At 41.5% G+C, this 13,804-nt stretch overlaps 1 protein-coding gene across 1 annotated transcript; it reads left to right on the forward strand.

The window, feature by feature from the left end:
* The first annotated feature begins 855 nt into the window (after positions 1 to 855).
* Positions 856 to 12,527, forward strand: LOC134490603 (keratin, type II cytoskeletal 5-like). The gene is made up of 9 exons (XM_063293758.1): positions 856 to 1,519; positions 2,791 to 3,005; positions 5,542 to 5,602; positions 5,725 to 5,820; positions 6,494 to 6,658; positions 7,913 to 8,038; positions 9,737 to 9,957; positions 10,988 to 11,019; positions 11,136 to 12,527. The coding sequence occupies exons 1-9, from the start codon at positions 959 to 961 to the stop codon at positions 11,441 to 11,443; spliced, it is 1,785 nt and encodes a 594-aa protein (XP_063149828.1). The 5' UTR covers positions 856 to 958; the 3' UTR covers positions 11,444 to 12,527.
* Positions 12,528 to 13,804: the final 1,277 nt, after the last annotated feature.

Here is a 13,804-nt window from a genome sequence, read left to right on the forward strand (position 1 = left end):
CTGCAGTCCTGAAAAACACACAGGGAATAATGCCACTGAACACAATATAGACCAACTTCCCTATGGAATAGTTACTATTCCATACTATTGTAGTTACAATTCCTTACTATTGACCACACTCAGTGGCAAAACATATGCATTGCAGGCAGAAGATCTGTGCTCTGATCCATTGAATCTCCACAACAAAGATTTTAGCTCCAAGGAACTGGTACAGCTCACAAAGGACCATAAATGGCTCCAAGGTGTAGTTAATTTACTTGGGTCCATATATTACTCTGGTCTACCTCACAGGTTTTCTGTGTAGTGAACCATGTAGGAATGTAAAAGTGCATTATGAGGCAGTCCATGGGACACCATGCAAAAGTGAATAGATAGTTATGCACAACCAACCCTTTGCGAAAGGCAAACAAGGAGAGGTCCACTTTGCAGACACAAGTTGTGTGAAGCACAGTTTGCTCCTGATGCCCAACACAGTGAAGACCACAGGCAGCTCCTGACCGATTGACAAAAGCTGTATGGTCACGTTTTTCTAGTGATCAGAGTTGTAGCTTTTTTCCTCACATCTGGCTAAGTCAGCTGAGTAGCCGGAGTGTAAATATGCAGAACTGTGATTATTACGTTCTCCTTTGATTTGCTTTTTGTTGCTAATGAAACTGTCTCCTAAAGATAAAAAAGAGAAGACCGTTGATCCCTTCAAGGTCTCTCTCCCTCCCAAACTCTTACACCAGTTCTGTGGAGTGGGTGTGTCGAAGGAGGCAAGTTGCTGCAAGGCACATCAAGCATCTGAGTATCCGATTGCCTTGAATCCTGTGCCAAGTTCTTTCCCAAACAGATAAAAGGGGAGGTTTCCCGCTCCTTTATATCAGAGAGATTCTGCCTTCTCCTTTCTCTGCTCTTTCCCTGCAGTGCTGCTTATCATCCAAAACTTTCTTCACCTTCTTTCTCCGAGCAAACCATCATGAGTCGTGTTTCCTATCGAGCATCCTCCGGAGGAGCCAACAGAGGTTTTACCTCTGGCTCTGCCATTGTTGGTGGCGGTGGCGGTGGCGGTGGGAGAACCAGTTTCAGCTCCTACTCTGTCTCTCGAATTGGAGGAGCAAGAGCTGGAGGGAGTGGCAGCTATGGACTTGGTGGATTTGGCAGCCGAAGCCTGCACAACATGGGTGGAAGCAAACGAATTGCCTATAGTGCCTTTGGTGGAGGTCTAAAATCTGGTTATGGTGGAGGATATGGCATTGGTGGAGGAGCTGGTTTTGGTTACGGCATGGGTGCAGGTGGAGCTGGCTATGGTATGGGTGGAGGTCCTGGCGCTGGCTTTATGGTAGGTGGACCAGGTTTTGTAAGGGGTGGTCCAGGTTTTCCAGTTTGCCCCCCTGGTGGCATCCAAGAAGTGACCATCAACCAACACCTCTTGCAACCTCTCAAGCTTGAGATTGACCCAGAGATTCAACGAGTGCGTTCTCAAGAAAGAGAACAGATCAAGACACTCAACAACAAATTTGCCTCCTTTATTGACAAGGTAAGAGCAGGGATTAATCCTACTTGACCATTCATGCTTTGGGGACACTAAATTTGAGGCAACCCTTCACAAACTCAAGTCCCCAATCCAATGGCAGTTTAAAGTCATCTTTGGATGTTCTCTTATGAGGTCACATTTGTTATAGGCATATGTGCAAAAATGGGCAACTATTTCTAATATTGTCCAATGTCATTACAACCATCAAATTATTCAATTGGCTTCTTTATTCTGAGGATGACTGGTCATGTAAAATAACTGAATGACTTTTAGTGTATGATCTGCTGTGAAAAAGTAATACCCCAGTTAAAGACAATTTGGCCATCTTAGTTTCAAAGTCAGATCTTAAATGTTACAATTGTGAGAGTAAAGCAGTTATTTCCTCTGCTTTTCTTGATTTGTGTACTTAGTTTGTATCCTTAGTCTGAATCCTTTGTGGAATCCACGAATACCAACACTGACTGAGGTCAATTTATCAAAATCTTGTTTTAAATATAGACACAGATATAGTAAGAGCTAAGGCCAAGAAAGGATGCTTCATATATTCACTGCAGATAACAGAATTATATGACCTTTATTATTACCTTCTATTACCTTTATTAATCCAGCTTGCAGTTTGGTATTGTTTGGGAGTGGAGCATGCTAACATGTACCATTTTGTCAATACTTTGGATATTGCAACAAATCTCTTTGCCATCTACTTTGGCAGTTGGGGGCTTTCTACACACTATAGAGTGCGTGCTGTTTCACTGAAGCTACAGATTCTGGGGACTAGGTTATGGAGGATAAAAATAGAATTGCTAAACAATAATTCTAAGAAGTATATATTTAAAAAAGGACATATTGTTCATGTCATTTGGAACAGCAGCTCTGTTCCCAGCTAGCTTTCACAACCCCCTCTTTACCCTCCATTTGTTTCTTTCTTTTTCAGCCTCCTTTGCTATTCTTCTTTCCTACTGAGTTGTTGTCTTTGATTTGTTCCGTAACATTCACTGTTGACACCGCCTATATATGTGGAACTTTGCAGGGCTACATAAATGACATACAGTTTTCTGCTCCAAAGTGCTTCCAATCTACCCAGTGAGGGAGAAGAGAGGAAAAAGAGGAGGAAGAGGCATTTAGGTTTTGTTTTAACTGGAGTAAGGGCTGTAGTGTCAACCAAAAGGCTTCCACGAACATGCAGGGTATTCATCTCTTTCCTGGAGCAGTTCTCTCCACAGAAGCATTACTTTGCTTACATGCCTGATTTTCACCTCATCTATTCCATCTTGCAGGTCCGATTCTTGGAACAGCAAAATAAAGTCCTTGAGACCAAATGGGACCTCTTACAACAGCAGGGGACCACTGTTCAACGACGGAATCTTGAGCCTCTTTTTGAGGGATATATAAATAACCTCAGGAGGCAGCTAGATTCTCTAGTAAATGAACGGGGGAGACTTGACTTAGAACTGAGGAATATGCAAGACATGGTGGAGGACTTTAAGAACAAGTAAGTAGTTTTCCATTCTATTCCATTCAGTCTAATATATTGAAAGGGCTGAAGCTGGCAAGGTGGGGACCAGAGTTACTTAGGCTAGACAGAACCGTTATGTAAACACTGAGCAGAATCTCCATCTCTCAAGGCTGGGAAAACAATGGCCAAAAGTCCATTGATTCAAAAAAGCAGGAGAAAAGCAGACACATAAGAAGGGCTTGATTTCTATGTTCTGCCTAGGTGTGAATTCTGCATAAAGTAATTTATCTAGCAGTGTCATATTTGTGAAGCTTCCACTGTAAGCAAGTTCCTGAATGTCTGGAGGCCCAAGAGTTAATGCCATGCCTGGTGTGAAGTCTTATCTATACATGCACATAAAAGGTCAATATTTCCTGCTGGATGTACAGCCTCATCCCATGCAATTCATTCCAAAGTTGTGTCTATTCAGCTCATTGGCGCTTACTTCTAGATAAATCCAGTCGCTTTCTCTCTGCCCAACTCACCTCACAGGGTGGTTGTTGTGGGGAAAATAGGAGGAGGAAGGAGTATTAGGTCTGTTCCCCGCCTTGAGTTATTTATAAAAATAATAAAGGCGGGATAAAAAAAAAAAATTAATTAATTAATTAATTAAATGCAAAGAAGATTGTTTAGATTCGATACTAAGAATCTGAATGCATATATTAGCAGGCATTCTCTATTCACCTCAAACCATCCAATGAGCGGTATGAACTCATTCTATTGGGAAGAATCCTGCGCATTTGCACTGCATCCCTGTCCAAAAAGCAAGAATTTGGCTGTAAGATGGGGTGGCTATACAATTTTTTATTAATAAAATAAAATAGCCAAATGGCAGGCAGCACCACTGCTTTCCTTTCCTGAAAGATTTGAGAACTTTGTTTCACCTGCTTGATTTGAACCAAATGCAAGTTCCAAGGCATATGCTTCCCAAACCCACATCATTAACTTGTTTATTCAGGTTGATAAAGCCTTACATGGAGCTGTAAATCCTATCCATGAACCTCATACTTAACCAAACTATTTATGTTCTTGGAAGTCTAGAAAAGTTTTTGCGGACTAAGGTCTGGCAGTGAACATTAGTGAGCGTTATGTCAGAATGAGATTGACAAATGCTAACTACTTCACAATTATGCAAATGGATTACTAAATAACAAACAGAAATAGAAAAGTGACAAAATAGATTCTGCTCAGCAGATTGCAATCCTACACCGAAGATTAATTTCTCCATACTCCCCCTTAACCACCCAACCTTCTTTTCTGTGTATTTCAAACTAATTCAGGTTTGGAAATCCACATGCTTGAAGGCAGAACAGATTAGGACTATGGTCTGGCACCAAACTGTTAGAATTAATTTGCTAATTGCAAAACCCTCCCATCCTTCTTTTGTTGATTCCAGCCCCACCTTTCCTCCTAAATAGGTTGATCTGGCCTTAAGTAATGTAGTTTCATAGAAGGATGCCTGCAGTCTACAAGCTTCTCTTGCCAAACCCTCACAAACAGATCACAAATTAAATTATGTACCACTACAAAGTAATTACTTCATTTTCACTTTTGCACAATTGTATATTCTTAGAACAGTCTCTGTTATAGCCTTTTAGGGGCATTCTACAAACTATGTGCCAGTTAGCTAACTGGGGTGAACATTCAGCAGGGAGGTCCCATCTATCTGATAAGAATGTTGAATATGATGAATTTTCCCTCCAAACATGTGCTTTTTAAAATCTTATGTCAGCTGTACTTTTCTAAAATTAAGACAATGTTAGATATATACCCCAAGCGTGTAAAGCATGCAAACCAGCATCAAGCACTCTGTCAGAAAAGCACTTGCAGCACATATTGCTTCAAACCACCAGTTACCAAGCCAAGCCACAAGCATCAAATTTGGGGGAAGTGGTTGAACACTTAAGGGCAAACTGCACTACCAATGTATCTCAGTTTTACAGCAGCCATAGTAATTGTGACCTTATCTACAAAATGCTGGGATTTATAGTATAGGCTGCATATTGCTATTTTCCCTATAGCCTGTTCACTGAACTACATTTCAGGGATCCCATTAGAAGAAGGGATATTAAACCAGTTTAAAGTGGTAGTGAAGACCTGACCTAAAATGTGTTATTCAATCTCAAGTCAAAGACAGATTCATGAAGTTTTAAAATTGCCATTGTGTTTTAAGGCCATATCAAAATTAAAGATTGTGCCAAGTTACTGGTTCACAGTGATGTGCTTATTGAAGTACACATTTCTGTCACTGACTATAATGGAAAACAAGGTATACATGAAATCCTTTGTACTTGCCTATGAAAATTCTGATCTATCACAGGAGGAATTCCAAGGATTTATTTTCCCAAAAGAAAGCGGGTTAACTTTCAACGGAATAATTCAATTGACAGTTGCCATGGAACATGAAGGTTTCTGGAATCCACCTATAAGATGTTGATTTAGTTGACTCATATATGGTCTGTCCAAAGCAATGCTCAGTTCTCATATTGCAATCCATCCATATTGCTAATTCCATCTCCACCTTGTCCTACAGATATGAAGATGAAATTAACAAACGAACAGGTGCAGAGAATGAATTTGTGGTGCTCAAGAAGGTAAATGATTTGCCTACAATGTTGGGTTCTCAATGAGATGAAAAAGAACATTTGAATTTGTTAAGCTGAGCAGGTCTGTTTTCTACTCAAAATGTAACAGAATTTTCCTATGTTTTGTGCAGGATGTGGATGCCGCCTATATGAACAAGATTGAACTTGCTGGCAAGTCAGACTCATTGAATGATGAAATTGAGTTCTTGAAAGCACTGTATGAGACAGTAAGCTTCCTTAATTAAGCTCTCAGAGGTTCTATTTCTAAACTTAAAATGAGTTTTAGGTCTATATTCTATCAGAACACTAGAGAATTTAGCCCGTATCTTCCCCTCACCAGTTCCTCCTTGCTTGGTTATGTGTTTGAAGAGCTGAATAGACATTAAGGCAAGCAGAGACTTAATGACATCAATTATCACATCTTGTGCAACATAGCCGCAATTTCCTCCAGCTATTGCTGGATCAAGACAGAAGAACTATATTTAAATAAGGTATCTCCACACTGCAAGGTTGTCTAGTCTAGACTTGATGCTAGCAAGCAATGGAAAAAATCCACCCCCTTCCTTGGCAGCTTTTCCAAGTGAAATTAATCACTTTGATTGGGAAACATTTATGTGTTATGGAACATATTTGATTCAACTTGGATTCCAGTTATTGAGAATAATAATTTCTTTCACTAGAATTCCTAACTCTAACAAAATGCATTACAAGGAGAACTGAAGGGGTGCATCCAAATTGGAATATAAATTGAAAAGCTTCAAACAAACTTGAATTAGGATTTGCTGAATTTTTCTCTAGCACTGTTATGTACTAATCCATTTTTCCTTATCTGCTTCAAAACAGCCATACTTTCTTTGCCCCATATATCCAGGTGACACAGTTTTTTTAACTTTCTTGCAGGAACTAGCTCAAATGCAGCAGCAGGTATCGGATACCTCTGTCATATTGTCCATGGACAACAACAGAAACCTTGACTTGAACAGCATAATTGCTGAGGTCAAGGCGCAGTATGAAGATATTGCCAACAGGAGCCGGACTGAGGCCGAATCATGGTATCAAAGCAAGGTGAGTAGCTAGAATAATAAATTCATTAAAGGCCCAGAGCAACTTTTCATAACCAGGTCGTCTCCAGATTGGTTGGACTACAATTCCCAGGATTTCCTGCACCAGAGGGCAGCAGGTTATAAAAGTGCTATCTTCCCACCCTTGAGAAAATTATGCCAGCATCAATTGCACTGAACCCTGTTCTGCCTTAGGGCCAGCGAGGGGCGCTGTCCTTCCAGCTTTAATGGGGGAATGAGTTAAGGAAAGAGACTGATGCACTCCCCTGGGTGCATTGCTCCACCCTGGGTGTCTCCTGCTGGTGGGAAAATCAGCCATCACTCTCCTGAATGCTGGTGGCGCAGGATTGGGTGAGCATAGACAGGTGTCTGAGACAAAGGGCTTAGTCCCCTTTCAAGTTGCCTGAGGGACAAGTCACAGGCACACGCATGTGAGCTGTCAGACAGGCTATTTCTGTTTCTTCTTTTTGGTTTTAGTATTTTTGGAAGTCCTTCTGCAGGAAGGCAGTGTGTGTGTTGGAGTTGGGTGGGGGGAAATGAGAGAGAGGAGAGAGAGAGAGAGAAAGGGAAAGAGGAGACCTTGTCTAAAAATAACTGTACTGACAGGGCACAGGCCTGGAGAGACCTGGGTGAAGTAGACTCCAATGCTCTTCACTCCAATGCTCTTCACCAACCCTCCTCTGGGCCTATGACTTGTGAGCAGGACACAGAGGATGGGTCCAAAGAGCAGAGGGGGCACCTCCCTTGCTTCTCCCTACCTGTTGCATAACTGACCTATCACAGGTACAGAGGAGGGATGCATGATGAAGCAGGAGGCAGAGGAGAAGTCTGCTTCCTCCTCCCTGACCCTGTCTTTGTGAGATGTCCATCAGAGCAACATTGGACATAAATTTGGTTCTCTCTCTCTCTCTCTCTCTCTCTCACACACACACACACACACACACACACACACAGACTCTCTACATAAAGAACTGCAAATGGTGCAGGAATCAACATAGGAATGATGGGACACAATCACTTTTAGCCAGCAAAACCCTACCAGTAGCATGGCTCCCTTTCTGCACATATGCCCCCAGACTGCAAGCCTCGGGCATTAGACTCTGAGCCTGACTCTAGTGGCTACATTTCCTCAACCTACAAAGAGTCCTTGAAAAACCTCTTGCCCCCACATCATAGAAGTCTTCCCCAGCCTCTGTGCTGGGTGCCATTTCCCATCTCCTCTATTTTGATGATACCTTTGTTTATTTCTGAATGTCAGTATGAAGAACTGCAGGTGTCTGCTGGGCGCCATGGCGATGACCTTCGCAACACGAAGACAGAAATTTCTGAGCTTAACCGGGTGATCCAGAGACTGCGAGGTGAAATTGATGCCTTGAAGAAACAGGTGACATTTTAATGGACCTTGTTTAGCTTGTAGGACAGACTAAAGAATAGTTGCCCTTCACTTTGCCAGAGCAGATCTGTACCACTGATTCTCATTTGTAGGGGGTGACTCAACAGTCTTCCAAGCACTAATGTAGTACATTCCTTGCCTATAGAAAAGAAATGCATTAGGGAGAAAACTACTTTGAATTATTTTCCATGATACATAGTGACTTTATCATGAGGAAGCTTTCCTGAAGTAGTATATCCTGAAACAGAGAGAAAGAAAGAATTTTGATAACTGTATATAAAGGAGAAGTCTCTTTCAAGCCAAGCTGAACTCCTGGTTAGTTCATGAATATGTCCAGGTCACTTGGCAACAGCACAGAAGTAGATTGCCACTGTATTCTTCTGTGATATTTTTTCAATTACTCAAAGCCTTCAACCCTAAGATTGTCTAGTAGTCTCCTTCCAAAATACTAACCAGATCCTACCTTGCTCAGCTTAAAAGCTGGTGCGCTGCAGGAAACATATTCCAATCACGTTTCTCGAAATCTGGCTTTAAATACTTCTTTGACCCCATTCCACATCCTTCCCAGAGTGCCGTTATACATGCCGAAAACTCACACACTCAAAATTTCTTTAAGCATTACATAATTCTAACCATAACCACATCTTATTGTTTCTTCTAGTCTGTGGGATCTTGCTAATGAATCCACAGATAATACATTTCTCACTGTACAAATGCTGCAAGGTATCGACGCAATCAAGTTCAACAAGTCGCAGTTAATTCCTCTGCAGTAGCTCTTAGGCATTGCAAATTAAATCAGGAATCTCCTCCCTCATCTTACTATGGCATAGACAAGCAGGCAGACAGGCAGGTTGTTATATAAATCGTTCCGCACCCTGAAGTGTTCTAAGGAAGACAGCCAGGCAACTACAGTGAGCCAGCCTTTCCGTATCATTAAAATATTTCTGTTCCCTTATCATCAATCTAAAGAAAATCAATGACATAGATCATCAGTTTCCACAGCTGCCTTTGGAATTATTCCATTTCTGTCTATTTGGAGGAATTAATGTACTTTATGAGCTGCCCAGTTTCTGATAAATAACAAAGGGATAGAAACTTTGTAAATAAATACATAAATTATCATGCAGTTGCAGAGAATTTAGTGCAAGCATAAGATGCTACAAATGAAGCTTTGTAGAATTCTGCTCAGTTCAATTGCATGGGACAGATCTGCTGTCACAGTGGCTGGGTTCATATGTTCTGCTTTGCCATAATTGTTTAACCATGGTTTTAAGCCATAACTGTCTGATTCTGCACATTATGCCAAGGCATAAACTTAGATTTGTTCAGGTTACACAACACATTAGGTCAAAACTGAACAACCCATATTATGGCTTAGTGTACCCAACCTTATATATAGTTTGTTTCCAGTATTGGAGAAAATGAAGAAACTGACCAATCTGGACCTGAGCTAATGGAGTCACTTGGCCCCATCTACAGGAAATATTAATGCGATTTTGGTGCATTGGACCACAAGCATTTCTTGATTTAGATGCAGATACGTACTCAGCTCCTATGTGTCTTATATACTAATATTGGTAGTATACAATTGTCTTGTTGCATAGAAGCATTTTTGGTCTTGTAAGAGTTTTCACATGACTGAACTCCAATAACAACAACAACAATAATAATTGTTATACCCATTCCCAGTGTGCCAACCTTCAGGCAGCCATTGCTGAGGCTGAGGATCGTGGTGAACTTGCTCTCAAGGATGCTAGACAAAAGCTGAATGAATTGGAGGAAGCTTTACAGAGAGCCAAGCAAGAACTAGCCCGACAACTCAAGGAATACCAGGAGCTCATGAATGTCAAGCTGGCCCTCGACATCGAGATTGCCACCTACAGGAAGTTGCTAGAAGGAGAAGAAATCAGGTCAGTTGGGAGAAACATCGCACTAATATAACACTTTTAACTGATTACTAAACCCAGAGCTCATCTGCCTTTTTTCATCAGCCTTCCTTTTGACTTTCCACAAATAAAAAAAGAGCAGTCCCTCAGATGTTTCGTCTGAACGGCTTGCACCTTGAAATGAGACAGTTATACTGAGAAAGGCCTTTGTAAAAGTTCCTCGTGGTCTATCCACAGTAATTAAGGTCTTCGCTTTTTAAAAATCATGTTTGTGAATAGCAGTGTTAAACCAAACTGACCAGAATGCTGTTTTTCTAGACTAGTCTCACTGATGGGAAGATGATGGAAACTGCACGTTTCTGCAACATTAAGAGCAATTTTCAAATTTCCAAAAGGAGACACATTGCTGTAATTCATTTTTTTAATTTGGTTTTCAAGGGTTAGGGCCACAGAGCACAAATCTGGTGTCCTGACAAGCAGGAACCACGCCGAGACGAGGAATAGGTCTCTAGTGTTTTATTACTGCTACATTAGACCGAAAATCCTAACAAACTGAAGAAGCGTGGGAAAACCCAGACAGATAAACCCCAAAAGTCAAGGCAGGTCTGCTCTGAGTTTCTTTGAAGGAAAGTTCAAAGCCTCTAAACTACGCATGCGTTTTCCTCCCTGGATAGAGGCCCCCTCCTGCTCACCATCAGTGCTCATGACATCTGGTGGCACTTTTTTGGCCTATTCTTTCTCCAGTTGGGAGATAAGATGGGAAATAGATGCATTAAGACTTCCATAGGCATCTGTAGCTAGCCACGATGACAAAAAAAAAAAAGATATACATGAGATGACCTCACAATGCAAACTTCTGTCCCAACATCTGACACTGATCTGTCAGTCGTGATGTTTGTGCCATGATGTTATGATGTCATCACTTGCCCCCGACCCTGTTGACACATTTTGACTTTACATTTCTGCCATCAGAACACTCCTCCTTATATTAAAATGTGGTGATTTCACTGTAGGCTTTGGGCATTAACTCCAATATTATGATATTGCTTCTTAGGCTGGCAGAAGGCATTGGAAATGTGAGCTATTGTAAGTATCATCTCTATTTATACATTTGTGCGCATATTTCTTAAAGGGACCCTGACCTGAGTTTTTCTTTAGAAGTCACGGAAGGAACTTAACTTCCTTTTCCCTCTGTTTTCCAGCTGTAGTCAGCAACACTGCCACCACCGGATACAGTGCCGGAGGTGGCCTTGCGTTGGGAGGAGGACTCGGAGGAGGATCTGCTGGAGGACTCGGAGGAGGATTTGGAGTTGGAGTCGGTGGTGGTGGTGGTGGCTATGCCATTGGTTCTGGGAGCAACTATGGGGGAAGTGGGTTTGGTTCAATGATCAGCACTGGAGGTGGTAGTAGTTACAGTTCTGGAGGAAGCCGCCTTTCCTCGGGTGGAGGAGGGGGTTCCAGCGTGAAGATTGTATCAAAGACCAGTACAAGCAGGAAAACTGCCTATTAAAGTTGGGCCTCCTCCTGAACGACAATTTGCAGGACCAGATGCAAGTTGAAGCTCGACAACCCCATTGTGTAAATAATGCAAAGGGGGGGAAAAGCGCTTTTCCTCTCTGACACTTTCACCTTTTCCATAAAGGTCTAGCTCTAACCTTAATCTGGACAGTTGCACCCAAATCCAGCACATTTTATCTGTTCCCCTACTGGAACTTGATCTGTCAGAGTTCCTCCACCTAGAAGAGCTGTAGCAGGAAGGCAACGGGTTGGTTTACAGAGGGAAATGCAACCACAGTAAATGAACCATTTGTATAATCGTTTAAGGAAGGGTCCCAGAGCAAGAAAGTCTCTGTGGAGATCAGTGGAAGCATATATGGAAAAGAACGTCTATGAACATCAATTCCATGATTGCCGCATCAGCCATTCTATGACTATTAGACACCTAATGGAGGACAAACATGGCGCTGAACGTTTTTCTAACAAAATCAGTTTCTGCAACCTAGACATATTCAGCCGCATCAGTATCCTTATTTTGTGCAAGAGACATTCCAGTTTGCGAGTGACTGTACTCCTGGACATGTGCAAAATAAATTGGTTTTAGAGAAAGACGTGCAGAAGCCAGTAATTTTAAACACCTTCTTGGTTTCTTTGATACAAGGTGATAGCATTGATATAAAGCAGATAGGATGGGGGTTTCTAGATTGGCAAACTTCATGGACTTGTCTCATTCCAAACACAATATCTGAACTCTTTTCTCCTTTTTGAGCATATTCTTTGAATTTTCAGATGGAGACAATATAAAGCGGCAGACCATTTTAACCATGCCCTCTTCTACAGGAAATTAGCTTTGAGACACAAATGACAAGATCTGTTCCCTTCCAACCTTACGTTCCCACATATGGTTCCAATTCTCATTCTTTCTCTCTTTGCCACAAAGCCTCTGTGCTTCCTTTCTTTAAAGTGAAAGCAATGTTGGAAAAGGTGATTGTTTCTGCTGCTGCTGCTGCTGTTTTATGAATTGTAACGCTTGATTCTGATGCCTATGAACCTATGCAAGTCTGCATGGCAAATAAAGAGCAATTTTAATTTTTAAATGTGCTGTTCTCCGTCATCTTTTTCTCCGAAAATCAAAATAGTTCCCAATCTGCTAGAGGTATTTCCACACGGTATTTATCTTTTTTTTCAAAATCAAACATTCCTTTTTAGTATACTTGATCTAGGGCCAATCCTACCATTCCAAAGATAGCAAGTGGTAAAGCGTAATTTCTTCAGGAATGGTGCTGTAATCTCCATTAATTCCGCCCCATTCAAATCTCTGACTTAAAAATGGATTTTTTCAAAATCTTTAATGGGCACTCATGTGAAATGTGATTTGAAAGCGATCTCAAGCAAGCATGGCACCTCTCTGTTATTCCTTAAAGCACTCATCCTTTTTCAGATTAGGGCTGTTGGAAGGATTTAAGCAAGCCCACCCCGCTTCTATATTTTTCCTTTGCAAACTGCCATTTTTCCCTTTTCAAACCACGTCTTCCCCCTTCATAGATGTTTCCTGCCCAAATGCTTCCCCAAAATTGAGTAAGAAGCTGGAAACCCCAGGGCCAAAGGCTAAGATTAGAATAAGAAGGGAAACAACTCAAAACCTAAAAGATCACAACAGGATAATAAGAAGAATGCCAACATGTGCCCATAAAGGAACATCCTGATAACTCAATCAAATTCCCCTGCAAGCCAATCAGGTCAAGAAACGGAAAGAACAAAAGCAGAAAGCCAACACCTTAGCACAAGAAAAGGAGAAAAGGGCTTCCCTTAGAATAACACTAATCCAAACCCAACAGGTGGAAGCCACAGCCTTGTAGACTGCTTAATTGACCAAAGAGCAAGGAAACCACAAAACAATAGGGGGCGCAACCACAGGAATGCCTCTGCTCTTTGATCAATTAACGCTCTCTTAGAATTCTTAGAAAATCCCTTCCAAGAACTGATTAAGCGCGATCTAGCCGAGACAAACACCATCCTTCACATCCTTTTTCTAACACAAAACCCACATTTCTGTATAAGGGGGTGGTGGGGGAACTACATGCGTGGCCACCTCCGACAGCTGATTTTTTCTGGTATTTCATGCTCTTGGACAATAAAGCAATTACCTCTGTTCAAGCAATTGCCTGCGTTTCTTCATTCCTGGCTCAGAACAGACTTTTGGTAAGATTTCCTTCCAACAGGGCACTATTCTTACAAAAGATAATGCTGCTTGAAGCAATAGATTCATTAAAAGTGCAACATTTTTTTCCCCCAAACTCCAAGGAAGCCTGAACAAAGTCAGGCTGAATTAATGAATAAAGAGATGCTGTGCTTATATAAGGTCTGAAGTACT

This window comes from Candoia aspera, chromosome 2 (assembly GCF_035149785.1).
Source record: "Candoia aspera isolate rCanAsp1 chromosome 2, rCanAsp1.hap2, whole genome shotgun sequence".
In the NCBI taxonomy this organism is placed as follows: domain Eukaryota; kingdom Metazoa; phylum Chordata; class Lepidosauria; order Squamata; family Boidae; genus Candoia; species Candoia aspera.